This window comes from Crotalus tigris, unplaced genomic scaffold (assembly GCF_016545835.1).
Source record: "Crotalus tigris isolate CLP2741 ecotype Arizona unplaced genomic scaffold, ASM1654583v1 scf7180000018884.865410, whole genome shotgun sequence".
Lineage (NCBI taxonomy): Eukaryota > Metazoa > Chordata > Lepidosauria > Squamata > Viperidae > Crotalus > Crotalus tigris.
In genome coordinates this window covers 796636-815089 of record NW_024097256.1, presented here as the reverse complement: position 1 = coordinate 815089, position 18454 = coordinate 796636, and the positions used below count along the sequence as shown (strand labels likewise).

Sequence of the window (18454 nt, the reverse complement as noted above, 5' to 3'; positions counted from 1 at the left end):
CGGCGCAGGGGGCGGTACCATGCATGCACGGCGCTCCCGGGCAGGGAAAGTCCTCGACTTATGACCAGTTGGGTAGTCCTTGACTTGCAACCGGTTGGGTAGTCCTCGACTTACGACCGGTTGGGGTTGCGGCATTAAAAAGGTTGAGAACCACTGGCCTAGATTTTTGTATGGATACTGCAAATAACACCTTGTTCAATTTAATCTTCAGTAAGCTTCTTTGGAGATCCTGCTGCTGATGCCTAGGATAAAAGTGTCCAAGTGTCCTAAATAAATAAGAAATGTCTCATTGTTAATCAGAAATCATTTAACCCAAATGTAACTTTACTAGTCCAGTGGCTAGACCCTGGAAGCCACTGGGGTGAAATTGAAATGTCTGTATGGATAAGGGAATGGGAAAAAAAAAAAGCTGAAGTATCTCTATATTAATTGTTGGGATCCAGGTATATTAAATATTTCTCCAGTCTTAGTCTGTTCCCTCATCTTAAATTATTTTATAGTTCTGCTAAAATGCATCATTGGGAATTACTTTCAGCCATAAAGATCAGGATTTTCTAGACAAATCCCCAAATCACTAGTGTTTTGTTTTTTGCTTTATTGTAGTGTATCCTTTGTCTTTCATGCATCCAGTTCCCCTTCCTAGCATGGGAGGCAGATCTGTCTGATTTACATTTGAATATGAATTCAGTTTTTCCCGCTTGATACAGGATCTCAACTGAAACACAGTTATTATACTTCAAAAATGATTCTTTTCATGGATTCTGCTAAATAGATTGTTCAAAAATGCCTTAAAAAGCATATGTTAAGGATAATTTTACAAACCGGGTATACTTAGGAAAATAATGTATAAAAGGGGGGAAGCTGAGAAATACATATATTCTGTAAAATTATTTACAAAGGTACGTATATTAGAATAAACTACTGATAAAAGCCATAGAGAGGTTTGTGTAGATTTATTTAAGGAAACGCAGAAGTCAAATGGCAGAACAATATGTTGTCTGTTTGTTTGGGATTAGGCAAAACTATCCTTCCTGTGGAGAAAGCTCTCTAGTTGAGCTCTTCCTTCACGAAAGGCTTTATTTCAGATTCTCAATATTTACTTCTCTTCAAGAGATAGAATACAGGAAGTCTTCAACTTACAATGAGCAAGAAGGATGATTAGGGGGCTGGAGGCTAAAACATACGAAGAACAGTTGCAGGAATTGGGTATGTCTAGTCTAGTGAAAAAAAGGACTACGGGAGACATGATAGCAGTCTTCCAATATTGGAGGGGCTCCTACAAAGACGAGAGGGTCAACTTTTTCCAAAGCACCCAGAAGGCAAGACAAGAAACAATGGATGGAAACAAATCAAGGAGAGAAGCAACCTAGAACTAAGGAGAAACTTCCTAACAGCGAGAACAATTAACCAGTGGAATGGCTTGCCTTCAGAAATAGGTGCTTCCATCACTGGAGGCTTTTAAGAGACTGGACAGCTCTTTGTCTGACATGGGTATAGGGTTTCCTGTTCAAATGGGGTTGGACTAGACCAGGGGTCTTCAAACTTGGCCCTTTTATGACTTATGGACTTTAACTCCCAGAATTCCTCTGCCAGCCAGGGCTGGCTGAGGAATTCTGGAAGTTGAAGTCCACAAGTCATAAAAGGGCCAAGTTTGAAGACCCCTGGACTAGACACCTCCAAGGTCCCTTCCATTACTCTATGTTCTACATTCTGTTTAGTCATCATGCAAAGTTACAGTGGCCCTGAAAAAGTGACTTATGACTGGTCCTCACACTTAGAACCATTGTAGCATTCTCATCAGGGTCACATGATCAAAATTCATGTGCTTGGTAACTACCATGCATTTATGATGGCTGCAGCAACCTAGAGTCATGTTATTACCATTTGCAACCTTCCCAGTCAGCTTCCAACAAGCAAAGTCAGCAAACTCAGTTAAGCTGAGTTTGCTTAACTACTGTGTAAATCACAGAACAACTACAGCAATTTGCTTAATGTCTGTGGCAAAAAAAAAAAAAATGAGTCGGGCATGACTCATTTAACAACTGCCTTGCTTAGCAATGGAGCTTCTGATGCCAATTGTGGCCGTAAGTCAAGGACTACTTGTACATCTCTGGAATTTGCCAGTTTCATCATAAAGAGTCAGAAGGTATGAGTTGAAATCCTCCCTGTTGGGGTTTGTTAAAGCTGGCAACTTTAAGATGTGGGGACTTCCATTGCCAAGCTTGAGAAACAGTGTGGTAGCACTGTGTGTTTCTCACCCGTAGGAATTTGAAGAGGTCTGGACCACAACTCCCAGAATTCCCCAGCTAACAGGGCTGGCTGGGGAATTCTGGAAGTTGAAGTCCAGATTCTTCAACTAGCCAAGGTGGAGAAACAATTCAATGAGTGATCTCTGACAGGTATCTACCTCTTTTCTGAATAGGCTCTTCCACTGCTTAACAACTGTTGCCATCAGGAAATACCTTTTAGTACTCAGCCTTTGAATTTATTTATTAAGTGAGAGTATCTGCATTAGACTGGGATTTTGGAAGACTGGGTGACAGCTGGTTCAAAACTTGTCAACCTGGGAGATTCACAGATCTGTCACAGTAATTGATGGAATAGGATCCTGTAAGAGGGAACACTGGAGAATCTGTGACAGTATTGAAGTGAAGACAGTCGAGGTAATAATGTAATATCACCTGTGTCTTCTCTGCCTTTTCTCAAAAGAATGTTAAATACGCCAACTTCATTGATCACCGATCACCATCTCTTCCAAAAGTTAGGGACAAATCATGATTCTCCATGGTTATTCACAGGATGTTATGAATAAAACAATGCTTTGGGTGGATAGTTCAGTTTCTACTCATGGATGCATTGTCAAATGTAAAGGGGGCAGTTTTGATCTATGGTAATTATAATAGACCATGAAAAAAGGTAATTCAGGCAGTCCTCCTGTTATGATTATAATTGGGACCACAATTTCCATTACTAAGCAAGACAATTATTAAGTAAGATTTTATATCTTTTTTGCCATCACTGCAGTGGTAAATGAACCATGTGGTTTGAGGGGCTGCCACAAAGAAGAGGGCGTCAACCTATTTCCAAAGCACTAGAAGGCAGGACAAGAAACAAGGGATGGAAACTAACCAAAGAGAGAAGCAACCTAGAACTAAGCCAAAACTTTGTAACAGTAAGGACAGTTAACCAGTGGAATAGCTTGCCTCCAGAAATTGTGGGTCCTCCATCACTGGAAGCTTTTAAGGCAGTGGTTCTCAACCTTTCTAATGCCGCGACCCCATAATACAGTTCCCCATGTTGTGGTGACCCCCAACCACTTATACATCACCGGGTACCAGGGGCGTGGCCAAAGAAAAGGGGGAAAAATGGCGGACAGCCTTGTTTGGCGACCCCCGTGAAATGGTCGTTCGACCCCAAATGGGGTCCCGACCCACAGGTTGAGAACCACTGTTTTAAGGAGAGATAGGACAGCCACTTGTCTGGAATGGTGTAATGCTTGAACAAGGGGTTGGATTAGAAGACCTCCGAGGTCATTTCCAACTCTGTTACTCTATTCAGTTCTGTTCTGTTAAGCCAGGGGTCTTCAAACTTGGCCCTTTTATGACTTGTAGACTTCAACTCCCAGAATTCCTCAGCCAGCATGCCTGGTTGAGGAATTCTGGGAGTTGAAGTCCACAAGTCATAAAAGGGTCAAGTTTGAAGACCCCTGTTTTTAAGCAAATCAAACTTCCCCCATTGACTATGCTTGGTGGAAGCTAGCTGGGAAGGTTGCAAATAGCAATGACATGACCTTGAAACGCTGAAACCATCATAAATATTTGCCAGGTGCCTGAATTTTGATCTGAGGACTGGAGTTGCTGCAACAGTTGTTAAGTGAGAGGGCCAGCAGTAAATCACTTGTTTCAATGCCATTGTAACTTTGAGCAATTGATAAACGAATTATTATAAAACAAGGGCTACCTCTCTGGGACATTTACTATGGAATGGCCTCTAGTTGTAGAAATGAATCTGCTTTTGTCTGAGAGTTCATTTCTGATCATTTCTAGGTTTCGGTATTAATCTCTGCTGAGCCATAATAACCCTAGTAAGTTGTGGAAGATGGCCAGAAACCAGGAAGCCTCATGACATGTTTGATCCCAAACAGCACTTTAAGTGTCTTTTTGCATTTTTCCATTTAAGTCCTGCATAGATATATTGTAGATCAAAATTAACTCAAGTACTTTGGCCACCTAATGAGAAGGAAGGACTCACTGGAGAAGAGTCTGATGCTGGGAAAGATTGAGGGCAAGAGAAGAAGGGGACGACAGAGAATGAGGTGGCTGGATGGAGTCACTGAAGCAGTAGATGTGAGCTTAAATCAGTGTTTCTCAACCTTGACCATTTTAAGGCATGTGGACTTCAACTCCCAGAATTCCACAGCCAGCAATGCTGGCTGTGGAATTCTGGGAGTTGAAGTCCACATGCCTTAAAATGGTCAAGGTTGAGAAACACTGGCTTAAATGGACTCCAGAAGAAGGTAGAGGGCAGGAAGGCCTGGAGGAACGCTGTCTATGGGGTCGCGATGCATAGGACACGACTTCACAACTAACAACAACAAGATCAAAGGTTTTTTTTTCTAAATAGGGCTTAAATAATGGAACAAACTGCAGCTAAAGTTTGTGAAAATCCCCTCCTTGATGCAGTTCGAGACGTTCAAAATGAACATTGTCAGAAAAAAAGATTTTCAGAATTTTAAATTGTTCAAAAAGAGTTTTCAGAAGAGTTTTCACCATTATCTGAATGTTTGTAAATCGCCCACAGATAATGGGGTGAGATAGTTTTATAACTGTTATGCATACATATTGTACACCTAGAAATCTATCCATAAATATGTTTATGTCGGGGTTATGAGTGCAGCTAATTCTATCCAGCATCTAACTGTAAAGTTATTGGTGGCTTTTTTTGGATCCAGAAAAAAAAAAACCCCAGTGAAAATGTCGATGAGGCTGAGGAATAAGTGGGTGATGATCAACATGGATGTCCAGCTTGACTCAACATAATGGCCACGCAGCCTCTGAACTTGTTGCCTTTTCATAGTGGTACTTTCCATCTTCGAAATGTAATAGTGCAAACCTGAGCATTAAATCCACTGATTGATATCAAAACGAAAAGCAATCAAGTTAATGCACTTGTCTTTGCCAATCCCAGCTGTTCCTTCTGCTCTGTGTAAGCGCTGTTCATCCCTATCAAAATTCATTCCCTGGCGGAAAACCTTGCAACTGTTTATAGGCACCATGTGCAAATTTAGCCCTAGGCATACCTTTGTCCATTCGTGATTCATTTCTCTGTTTCACCAACACAACTTTCTAAGAAGATTCGGAAAAGAAGATCAGCTTTCCAAAATCAACGTGGCACCTGTTATTCTTTGAAAATGTGGCATGTGGCTATTTAAAGCTAAAAGTGAGACTGTTAACAGTTTTGGGATAAATCATCTTATAATATGTGTACAAGTACAGGGAATCCCCTAACCCAGGTAGGGGACCTTGGCTCTTTTATGACTGGTGGACTTCAACTCCAGAATTCCTGAGCCAGCATGACTCAGCTTGGAAACTCTCCCTTTCCCCTCAGCATGGCTGGCTCAGGAATTCTGGGAGTTGAAGTCCACCAGTCATAAAAGAGCCAAGGTTGCCTACCCCTGCCCTAATCCCTTGTAATGATATGTGTGAATGACCTTGGGAGATGGAGGGGAGGAGATATGCTGTCCAGGCCAGGGTCTCCAAACTTAGCAACTTTACAACTTGCGGCTGTGGAAAGCTGGCTGGGGAATTCTGGGAGTTGAAGTCCACAAGTCTTACAAGTTCCCAAGGAACTTACCCCTGGCCTAAGGAACGGTCAGATAAGAGATGGCATAGCCTGCAGCTGCATAATGGGCAAAGAAAGAAACTCAGAAAGGAAGCTTCCTAACTTTTCAGGCGGTGGGAGATCTGTACTTTGAGACTTGCAAGATTCTCTTAATATAGCTGTACAATGTAGTAGAATTAGCTTATGTGATGGGAAGGTGTCAGCCTTCCCATGTAGGTGAACTACATAGGAAGGCTGACATCTCTGTCCTGTTGCTTCCAGGGCTTCCTTCAAAACAGGAAAATGCCTGAAGCTACCTGGTTAATTGCAAGTCCCATTGAAGTCAGTTTGGCTTGCATTGAGCTGCATAATTAAATGTTTCTTTGCTCTGGCACAAGGAGGAGATCTGCTGGTTAGGATAAGTTGAAGAAAATGGTGCAACAGGTGCCGTAAACCTTTTTGGTTTAATTGCATGTTGGATTAAGCCAGCAACCAGTGGAGCAAGGTTCAACTCATTTCTTGTGAAGTATCGTCCATATTTTTCTTTTGACTTAGTTTTAATAATGGCATCATGGGAGCCACCCAGGATAATCTTTCAAGGTGTGTGAAGTGTGAGCTTTTTGTGTGAGGCCTGAAAAAGCCATTCAGCCAAAACATCAATGGAGTTGCAGTGTGTTGGAAATATTAGCTTTCTGCCTGGATGTCAGCCTTCAAGGAAGGCAGGCCAGGAGACAGATGTCACCAGAAATCATGGAACCCTGCTTTATAGATATAGGCCAGGGGTAGGCAACCTTGGCTCTTTTATGACTCGTGGACTTCAAGTCCCAGAATTCCTCAGCCAGGCATGCTGAGGGGAAAGGGAGAGGCTTCCAAGCTGAGCCATGCTGTCTGAGGAATTCTGGGAGCTGAAGTCCACAAGTCATAATAGGCCATTACAACCACAATTGGGACTGGAACTTCTGTTGCTAAGTGAGAAGCTTGCTGGTGGTGCTTGATTTTATGAGTCGTTAGGTAAATCACTATAGTCATTAAGTGAATCACATCGCTCTTAAGCAAATCTGGCTTCCCCCATTGACTTTGCTTGTCAGAAACTGTTTGGGAAGATTGCAAATGGTGGTCAGATGACCCTGGGAGGTTGCGGCCACCGTAAATACATGTTCTTTGCCAAGTGCCCGAATTTTGATCCTATGACCTTGGCGATGCTGCAACAGTCGTGTGAGGAATGGTTATTTACAAAATGGATAAAGATATCATAGTCGCTTTTTCTTAGATTTTTATCCTGCTTTTTCAAGCACAACTCAAGGCAGTAAATATCCAAATATTCCTTCCTATTTTCCCTGAAACAACCCCTGTGAGGACAGAATGACTGGCCCAAAGTCAACTCAACCAGCTTCCACGCCTAAGGTGCAACTAGAACTAACGGTCTCCTGGTTTTTAGGCCAGCAGCTTGACCATTATACCAAGCTGGCTCTCTTCTTCTTAATCTTCTCAACTTTTTCAATCTTGATCTTTTCCTTTAAAACTGCTCAATTTTTTTTTACCTTACATACTTTGCTACTTTATTTTTATTAGTCAATGATTATAATAAAAATATCTATTTATGGACACACCTCTTACATCTCCTTGGCCTGCTATAGAAAGCTTAGAGGGTGAATCTGTTTCCAGGATTTTCAGAAAGGTAAAAATATCCATCTGAGTCTTTTCCCCTTTCAAATTTGTGCTAAAAGATAAATTCGTTTGAACTCAATTGCTGGCAACTTCATGGATGCATCCCCTCAGGTATTCTTGATAGCATCATAGAAGAGAATCGGCATCTGTGTTTATTTCAGCCCCTTGTTAGAGACTAATTTTTACTCTCTTTCCTGTATTTTTGGTCAGTGCAGTTGTGTAGCCTGTTGTGGGCGAATTCCAGGGAATTGTGCAAGAGTTTTGGTCCGGCATTCCTGTGTTCAGAGCAGTTTTCTTCTGTACAGATAGTCATTGTGTGTGTGTGAGAGAGAAAAATTAACAGCTTTCAGAAAAGAATGGTTTTTCTGTTGTCTATAATTGCTGCCATTGAGCTTTTAGTTTTCTCCAACCTGTTGTACTCAGGATATGCTGGACTATATAGCCCCATCCAGTGCATTGGGAAAGCACATTGTAAAAGATTAGTAGACCACATATGTGACAAGGTTTAATCCTAGTTGCTGGAGATAGAGGCTGCTCCTCGACCTCATCACTTAACTCTGTCAATGTGGACAGAGGATTACAGGATTTAGAGTTGGGCACATCTGGAGGGGTCTGGATTAAGGAAGGCTATTTTGGTATGAAAGTCAGGTTAAGGACTGTTAGGAAACAGGGAGCATTTCCCAATCTGGAGACTACCAGAAGTGAGCCAGTTTGGTCTAGTACAGGGGTAGGCAACCTTGGCTCTTTTATGACTCGTGGACTTCAACTCCCAGAATTCCTGAGCCAACATGGCTCATCTTGGAAACCTCTCCCTTTCCCCTCAGCATGGCTGGCTCAGGAATTCTGGGAGTTGAAGTCCACGAGTCATAAAGCGGCCTAGGCCTAGGCCAGAGGTAGCCAACCTTAGCTCTTTTATGACTCATGGACTTCAACTCCCAGAATTCCTGAGCCAGCCTGGCTCAGCTTGGAAACCTCTCCCTTTCCCCTCAGCATGGCTGGCTCAGGAATTCTGGGAGTTGAAGTCCTTGAGTCATAAAAGAGCCAAGGTTGCCTACCCCTGGTCTAGTAGTTAAGGCACCAGGCTAGAAATCAAGGGAGTGTGAGTTCAAATCCTGCCTTAGCCAGCGACCCTGGGCCAGATTCTGTGTCAGGCACATTTGCACCTCGAGTTATGACAAAGGTCATTGGGTGTGGGTGTCCATATAAAATAACCTTGGTGGTGTCTACTCCAAAATAAATTTTACTGATTTGAACAGGACTTATTCACAGATGATCTGTTTGGGGGGGCAGAGAGCCCAGCCAATTTAGTCCATGAGCTGGGCCAATACGGCATGCTGAGCCCTCAATGAAACATAGAGATAGTGTTCATATAGCCTACAGGCAAATCAGTGGCTTAAGAGGATGGTCTGATTCCCACAGTTTGTTAAAATATTGGCTGGCTTCCCATACCACAACCAACTGTTCTCATTTTAGTCCTCTCCAGAGTATTGTGTGAACCCAAGCTATATTGTGCCATAATATCAAAGGAGTTTTCACATTGGCACGGTCAGGCTTTTATTTTCCGGCCAAGGGTGGTATTGCTTAAAGGGTGTGGTGTTGTCAGTTGCAGACTGAGAGTGACAGATGAGGCAGAGCCAAAAGTATGTTAACACCCTTTCTTTAATTTACTTTTAACACTTTTTCTCTTTCCCTTCCCAGACGCTCCTTCTGGGAATCTGACCTGATCTGTTGCACAAAGGTTTTGAAATTAGTTCAAAAACTGCTTTAATGTGGAATAATGAACAATTACTAGAATAATGATGTGTCTGCATAATTACTGAAATAGTGCTGTGTTAGTAGTATGTGACTAACCTAATGCGCGTTACACTTGGATACAATGTATGTAGCAAACTCTCCATTGTATACCCGTGAGAAACGAACCTAATGTATTACAGTGTGTATTTCAATGTGTATTCCTTTGTTCCTGAGAAAAGGAAAGTATAAAACTGAAGTCTGAACCCGCCCTCGGGGTTCAGAATTGCTTGTGTTATTGCTTCTGAACCTGTGCAATGCATCTCTCTGCTAAAACCCTCTGGAATTCGTAAGAGTCCTTTCGTTTTCCACAAGAGCTTCACGTTAAACCAAGAGTCATATGTACTCAGATCTACTTAACCTAGCAGGATATGATGATAACCATCACCAGGCACATAGAGATAAACAATATCTACACACCACTCAAAAGAGATAACCACAAAACCCCAAAGGAAGCAAAAGACCAAAATACCTTCTCACCAGCAATCAGTGCCCATATGAACAGAGATTTACACCAAGATTAACACTAGATCAACAGTCAAACTATACCCCAATCAAGGAACTACCAACTCAGACAAACATGCTAACAGTAAATCACAGCTAATCGAGGAACCACCAAGGACACTCCCACCAACACTGACAGGGCAGGCCATTAGGGTATAAAAATAAGAGCAGAACCCACTCCCTTCTAGCATTGATGATGTTATCTAGTTTGGTGATAGAACGTCTGCAAGAAAGCAAACAAGCTCAGAGAGTATCAAGTCGGCACAGTTCAACTCTGGGCTACATATATTCTCTTCTAATTGACATGAAAACTGTAATTGATGAGAGGGCAAAGAAGAAAAATGGATGCTGCCATTTAAACCAGGAAAGTGTTCTATTGCATTCCATTTCATTTCATTGTCCATCTCTGCAACCTCATGGTTGTAAGTATGTCTGGTGGTTTGTCCACTCTTGAAACCACAGTGAGGTCCTCCTCTTCTGCCTCACTGTCTGTTCACTCCAGCGAGACTGCAGCCACTTTGTATGATAAGGGAAGGCATTGAATAAATCTTTCTGAGTTTGCTAAAGCAGTGGCCCTCAACCTTTTCTTCACTATGGACCCCCTTTAAATACCTTTTGTGGCCATGGTCCATGGCCATGGACCACCAAGACTTAACATTTCTTCAAGCCTTCGCAGACAAGGCTTGAAGACAATATTGTGGCCCCTCAGGTGTGACAATATCGTGGCCCCCCCAGGTGTCCACAGACCACAGGTTGAGAACCACTGTGCTAAAGCATTTTCTAGAAATGAGTCTTCTCGGATACTGTACAGCAGACATGTCAAACACAAGGCCTGGGAGCCGGATGCGGCCCACGAAATGGTTTCATGTGGCCTGCGAAGCCATCCTGGAAACAGTGAGGAACGGCCCCCATTGCCTTGGCCCTGGCCCAGGCCGGCCGGGAGCCAATGTACAATTTTGTGATGGCCATCTATGCTGAAACGCATTCAGTCTTAGCTCCACAAGGCCATCTGGAAACAGCAAGGAACCAGCCCCTGCCGCGTCAAATTGGGTTTGGCTATTCCTGGCTAGCAAGGAAATGCCAGAGTTCCTGTGCAACAGTTCTGTTCTTCCAAAAAGTCATTCCAAGTTGTCTTGGTAATAATAAAAGTTCTTTTAATTTTATAGAGCTCCCTGAAAACTGGACGGACACCCGAGAGACTTTGCTGGAAGGGATGCTCTTCAACCTGAAGTACCTGGGCGTGACGTTGGTCGAGCAGCCCAAAGGAGAAGAATTATCTGCTGCTGCTGTCAAAAGGATTGTGGCAACAGTGAGTAACCAAGAGCCACTTTCCATGCACATCCCCGCTAACTGTCTCCTATTGCCCCTAAGCCAGTGTTTCTCAACCCTGGCAACTTTAAGATGGGTGGACTTCAACTCCCAGAATTCCCCAGTCAACCATGCCATGCTGGCTAGGGAATTCTGGGAGTTGAAGTCTACCCATCTTAAAGTTGCCAGGGTTGAGAAACGCTTCCCTAAGCCAGGGGTAGGCAACCTTGGTTCTTTTATGACTCGTGGACTTCAACTCCCAGAATTCCTGAGCCAGCCATGCTGAGGGGAAAGGGAGAGGTTTCCAAGCTGAGCCATGCTGGCTCAGGAATTCTGGGAGTTGAAGTCCACCAGTCATGAAGGGAGCCAAGGTTTCCTACCCCTGTCCTAAGTCCTCCTGTTCTAAGCGGTGAGCCTCCTAGACCAGGAGTAGGCAACCTTGGCTCTTTTATGACTTATATTTGCTTAATGACTGCATGGTTCACTTAACAACCATAGTGATTCGTTTAACAACCATGGCAAAGAAGGTCATAAGACTGGGTGCGACTCACTTAACAACTTCTTTTCTTAGCAATGGAAATCCAGGTCCCAACTGTGCTCATAAATCAAGGACTATCTGTAAAGTATTGTTTGCATACATATATAAGCACAGCACATATCCATACAAGCCTTGATAGATCCCCATTTAGCCAGTCCATTGGAACAGACAAAATGTTTGCACATCACTCCTAGTAATGGACAATTTCTCTTCATCTTTCAGATTTAACTGACCTTTCTTAGTAATAGGCCGTCCCTCCTTCCAAACAATCCTTAAAATTGAGATTTTTACCATAAGGCAAATTGCCATGCAAGTCACACTGTATTCACCTTGAGAAGAAAAGCATTTGTCAATTAAAAAAAAAGTTCAGGTGAAATTTTTCATTGCTTCTGTTATTTTTTCAAAAAGTGAAGTTTAATCGATTTTTTTAAAGGACGTTTTAATATAGATTTAGAAATCCTTTTTAATCCATTCTAAATTTAAATAAGTTTCTTCCTACCAAAACAATGTTTTTTTGGCATACTGTATATTAGAAATGAAACATCCATATTTGCTAAATGTTTCAGTATTTTTTTTTTCACTTCCTGTTAATTGTTGTATAACAACTAAAATCAGGTAGGAACAAATGAACTCTTAGCGTTCTTGATTAATTGTTGGAGACCTTTTGTCAAGACTGACAGTTGACACCTTTAAATTCACCCGAATTTCAGTTGTCGATTAAACCAATTAATGCTTGCAGTCCTGATTTTAACTCATGTTATCTGCTTTCTTTATTGATCTGGAGTTTTGTTTTAACGACTTAGTGAATTGTTGCATTTAGAAAAAAGACATAGTGTGATTGGAAGAGTTTTGCTCCTTCTTCAACAGTTTTTTGCACAATTGCCATCCTATAGCAGTGATGGCGAACCTTTTAGAGACTGAGTGCCCAAAAACCTGTCCCACCCCTGCCCCCCAACTGCCTTCCGTCTGCCCCCCGCCTGCCTGCAGGGCCACTCACTGTCTCCACGATCTCCCAGGCAGTCCAGCAGTGCTATGGCGGCCATGCCCTCCACCCGTGCCCACAGCATCAACTGCGTGCGACGAGACACGAGAGTGGAGTCTTCTTCCCGCTGCCTGGCTGCCATGTCCTTTGCTGCACTGCTCCATGCAGGCCACGCTCAGGGGCGACTCCTCCAGGGGAGCTGCTGGTGAGGAGGGGGTCGCAATGGGAGGCGGGGCTGGGGTGATGGCGCACGTGCCCACAGAGATGGCTCTGAATGCCGCCTCTGGCACGCATGCCATAGGTTCGCCACCACTGTCCTATAGAGCAGGGCTTTTCAACCTTTTCACCCATTGTACCACTTTTAGGATATCGCAATATCCGAGTACGACCAGTCGCCTAGCAAGGTGTCAAAAACTTGATGACCAAAAAAAAAAAAAGGAAAAAGTGATGAAATACAGGTAGTCCTTGACTTACAACAGTTCGCTTAGTGACTGTTCAATGTTACAATGGCACTGAAAAAAAATGCCCCCCAAGCTACAGCCGAGCAAGACACCTGCCTGCCCACCTGCCCGCGCTCTTCCTCCTGTCCAAGGTTTTCATTGTTGTGAGCATTTCTGTTGAGGATTGGCAGCGGGGATGGGGTGGGGGGTGTTTGGTTTTTATTCCCCCCGTCTGCTGGGTGGTTGCAGCAGGTTTTGGTCACTTCACATGACCCTGGGACACTGTGACCGTCATAAATATGAATCAGTTGCCAAGCATCTGAATGTAAATCACAAGACCCTGGAGATGCTGCAACATTCCAGCTGATCGGCGCTTCTTCTGGACTCAGCAGAAGCGCCAGGATCAGTGCTGCTTTCCAGCTGATTGGTGCTGATTCTGGCGTTTCCACTGAGCCCTGACAGCCTCAAAGAAGTGCTGATCAGCTGGAAAGCGGTACTGATCCTGGCGCTTCCGCTGAGCCCTGACAGCCCTGCAGCTCCAGCCATCTGTCGCTCAGGCTTGTGCGGTGCTGCCACCGTTCAGCTCATTCCCCTCCCCTGCTATCACTTTTCTAGGATGGTCATGTACCACCTGCTAGGTGCCAATGTACCATAGGTGGTACCTGTACCACTGGTTGAAAAGCCTTGCTATAGAGAAGGCCGGCACAACACATGGGTTGAGGGTTACACATAGCCTGCTAAACAACCTTGTGTGACCAATGGCACTTTAAAAAGTCACTAAATTTGCTGCCTTCACAAGACACTTTGCCAAGCATCTCCAGTCCTTAATGCCTCTTAGCCTTGAGAGGTGGCCCATTAAGAAGCACACCCAGGAGCACCGGCTCTGTCCTTATTGTAAGGATACATTAACAGAATCTTGCAGGTCTGAAATAAGTACATTTTTCCCCCCCCCCCTTCACAATCCAAGAAACTAGGGAGGGTCACTTCTGAGACCTTAGCTGCACTCCCATTACAGGTAGTCCTCAACGTACGACCACAATTGAGCCCAAGATTTCTGTTGCTAAGTGAGACCTTTGTTAAGTGAGTTTTCCCCCAATTTATGACTTTTTTTTTCACAGCTTTTAAGTAAATTACTGCAGTCGTTGAGTTAGTAACACAATTGTTAAGGGAATCTGGACTCCACATTGACTTCGCTTGTCAAAAGGTCGCAAAAGGTGTTCACATGACCCGGGACATTGCAACCGTCATAAATATGAGTCAGTTGCCAAGCATCTGGATTTTGATCTTGTGACCCCGAGGATGCTGCAATGAAAAAGGGCATAGGTCACTTTTTTCAGCATCGTTGTAATTTTGAACGGTCACTAAACAAACTGTTGTAAGTCGAGGACTACTGTATATCTGTTAGCTCAGCTGCCTCTTAGCTATCTGTTTTCTAATCTGCAGCTCTTCCTCTCCTCTCCCAAGGTCATTCCTGCAACCATCACAGGGCCACTCCGTAGAAATGAAATATAGAGAAAAATAACCATAAGACTTACTAAAGAATAAGAAATACTGAACAACAATGGAATGCTAATGGGCTGTGTTTGTAGCACTCACTTAACCTAGTTACTGAATTAACAGGCTTTTTCTGGGGTTGCGCAACACAGTGTGATGTAATTGGACAGGCTGGATTACACAACCCACTAAGCCAGAAACAGACCTAACTAGGATTTAAAAAACTAATCAAGCTTAGCATGTTCTGGAAGTGTGTTTGTAGATTTTTGCTTGAGCTATTAAGGATGCAGTGTGAACACAACCAGTAAGAGTTAAAAGGGGGTGCCAAGAAATGAGAGAAGAATGCAATGGAATGTCAGAAGAACACCAGCTCTTCCATGCTGCAACATTTAGTTGTGTGTTCCACTTGTTAATACTTCATTGTTGCGTGCTTGTCAAAGCGAAGTTGAAGAACGCTTGGTGGAGACATGCTTAACTAGCACTGAAAGCCCACCAGAATTCACTTCATAAAATAGAAGGTTACTCATAAAACGGTTGCAATTTTAGAGGATCAGACCTTAGTAAAATAGTGATAGATTATAGAAGGGGTTTAAAGTCTGGCTTGAAAGTTCATCTAACCTTGTTCTCTGTCAAATAAAGATGAAGGTTGTAAGCTTGGTCCTACCTAATGCCCTTGATAGTCAGGAGAATTTATAGGGAGGAAAGATTTTTCACGGTTTCCCCGAGTATTTCTTTAAGGATGCAAGTAGTTTGCTTTGCTTTGGCAATATATCTGTCTATAAGTGAAGAACAATAAAGGAAACTGCTTAGAAGTAACTCTAAGTGTCCTTCTTGGTTTGAGGGGCCTGACAGCAAGATTTTCAGTTGATTTATCTTTTTGGCAACATCTGAATGCATTCTTTTCCTCTGTTCCAAGGCAAAGGCCGTTGGGAAAAAACTCCGAAAAGTGACTCTGAAAGTATCACCCAGAGGGATTGTTCTCAGTGACAGCATAACGAATGAATCAATTGAAAACGTGTCGATATACAGGTACGCCTCATCGGTACCTTTCAAATCTTTAAAGCAAGTATTTAAGTCTTCTCCTTCCCAGAAGACTGTTGGAAGAGTTAAGGTTTGAAATTGTAATTAATATTGATAGGATATCCTTTTTTTCTCCCTTTCTCTTATTTACATTTAATACTCTAAGGCAGTGTTTCTCAACCTTGACCATGTTAAGGCATGTGGACTTCAACTCCCAGAATTCCACAGCCAGCATTGATCTATGGGCTTGTTTAAGAACAAGGAATTTTTCAAGGACCTCCTGAAAGCAATTAATGAGGCATGTAATCCTTGGAGGGAACCAGTGGCAAAGCTCAGCCTTTCTGGAGAAATAACAGACCCCCTCATGACTGCCAATTTTTGACAGCACACTGAACACATTTCTGCGGCAAATCCCCATGTGTTTAATGGACCACTCTGGGGCAAAATAGTTCTTCCTGCTATTTTTTTCCCTAAATAGTTCTTGAAATTGAAATACGGTGCATTTCTCTCTTTTCTTCATGTCTTTTTTTGTAATGGAAAATGAAGGATGGGCTGACTTGTGAATGACACTGAATATGAAATGTCTTGAAGGGATAAGTCAACACATGCGCGTAAAGTTATAGGTTGATTTGTTTACTAAGGTAACATTTTGTCCATTTTTGATTTTCAGTATAATTCAAATAGTAAGAGAAGGGGGAAAAATTGTTTCCTTTGTTAAGGCTTATAAACAATTTTATTTTTATATTTTTTTGTGTCCTATCTTTATGTTCACTGAAGATAGTGAACATACCTCATATTCTTCCCTCCTCCTATTTTCCCTACAGCGACAACCCTGTAAGGTGGGCTGGGCTGAGATAGAGTGACTGGCTCAAAGTCACCCAGCCCACTTTCATGGCTAAGGCAGGACTTGAACTCACAGTCTCCTGGTTTCTAGTCTAAATGCTTTAGCCACTAGACCAGGGGTAGGCAACCTTGGTTCTTTTATGACTCGTGGACTTCAACTCCCAGAATTCCTGAGCCAGCCATGTTGAAGGGAAAGGGAGAGGTTTCCGACTGAGCCATGCTGGCTTAGGAATTCTGGGAATTGAAGTCCACAAGTCATAAAAGAGCCAAGGTTGCCTACCCCTGCACTAGATCAATCTGCCTTCTCACTTGACCAAACTGCCTTTCATCAACTATGAAAAATCAACAACTATCAACTGTCATAGAATGGTGCTTTTTTATGTTTTAGGAAACACAGAATCTTTTTGTTTTATTTCATTATTTTGATATTGGGCTTTTCAAACAAACACTTGGGTCCCAAACAATCTCCCATAAGTAAAAAATTCAATATAATGCCAGTGGCCAACTCAACATATCAATGAAAAAAGTGACTCAGGCCCTCAGGCTTAAAACCTAAAAAAATAATCAAGAGACGTAAGAAAAAAGTCACCACACATCCAGAAGTGTATATGTGTATGTCTGTTGCAGGACCCTTGACCACAGGCAGGGCTGTTGGATATTGCAGGAGACCAGTGTCTTTGTTTGTCTCTGAATAAGAAGCTATAGATCCTGATAAGTTTGACTTGTGCATTTTCAAGCTGTAATCTCTCGTGGAGATTCTTTTTGGAAGACAATAAAGAATTGGCAATGTTGCAGCAGTAACTGCTGCTGCTTATTTGGTACAGTAGATGGATGAGATCAAGTTGGTTCTCCTAGGACAGTGTTTCCCAAACTTGACAATTTTAAGGCATGAGGACTTCAACTCCCAGAATTCCACAGCCAGCAATGCTGGCTGTGGAATTCTGGGAGTTGAAGTCCACATGCCTTAAAATTGTCAAGTTTGGGAAACACTGTCCTAGGATGCTAGAGGGAAGGGAAGGGAGATACCTGGTGATTTGCTCTTCTGGTCAAGAGCCAAGGGTAGCGTCTCTGATCATCGCTTTGGCAATCCCTGACCAATGGTTGAGTTGTGGGCGTGGTTTGGATAATTTTTGGAAGTCTAACATGGCTTAGCTATCAATGCGCTGAGGGTCTTTCCACCCCCACTCCACACCCCAAGGTAGGGGTCTTCAAACTTGGCCCTTTTATGACTTGTGGATTTCAACTCCCGGAATTCCTCAGCCAGCCTCCATTTTGTTTGCTAAATTTAAGACAGGGGTCTTCAAACTTGGCCCTTTTATGACTTGTGGACCTCAACTCCCAGAATTCCTCAGCCAGCCTCCATTTTGTTTGCTAAATTTAAGACGGGTCTTCAAACTTGGCCCTTTTATGACTTGTGGACTTCAACTTCCAGAATTCCTCAGCCAGGCACATTGGCTGAGGAATTGTGGGAGCTGAAGTCCACAAGTCATAAAAGAGCCACGTTTGAAGACCCCCTGCCCCAAGGAATGATCAGGCTGTCTTGATCTTGCGGTTTAAAGTGATATAGGTAGTCCTCGACGTATGACCATAGTGGAGCCCATTATGTTGCGAAGTGGGATAGTTGTTAAGTGAGTTTTGCTCCATTTTATGACCTTTCTTGCCACAATTGTTAAATGAACCACTGCAGTTGTTAAGTTAGTAACACGGTTGTTAAGTGAATCTGGCTTCCCCATTGACTTTGCTTGTCAGAAAGTCATAAAAGTGATCACACGGCCCAGGGACACTGCAACCGTCATAAATATGAGCCAGTTGCCAAGCGTCTGAATTCTGATCACGTGACTGTGGGGATGCTGCAATATTCTAAATGTAAAAAATGCTCATAAGTCACCTTGTTCAGTTGTAACTTTGAAGAGTCACTAAAGCAGAGGTCTTCAAACTTGGCCCTTTTATGACTTGTGGACTTCAACTCCCAGAATTCCTCAGCCAGCCCTCAGGGCTGGCTGAGGAATTCTGGGAGTTGAAGTCCACAAGTCATAAAAGGGCCAA

General features: G+C 43.0%; 1 protein-coding gene across 1 annotated transcript in view; it reads left to right on the top strand.

Moving 5' to 3' along the window:
* Positions 1–18454, top strand: part of LDLRAP1 (low density lipoprotein receptor adaptor protein 1) — a 72448-nt gene that overhangs the window by 20318 nt on the left and 33676 nt on the right. The window contains exons 2-3 of the mRNA XM_039357285.1: positions 10950–11092; positions 15462–15574. Of these exons, the coding sequence (XP_039213219.1) occupies positions 10950–11092; positions 15462–15574 (256 nt within the window). The remainder of the gene's footprint in view (positions 1–10949; positions 11093–15461; positions 15575–18454) is intronic.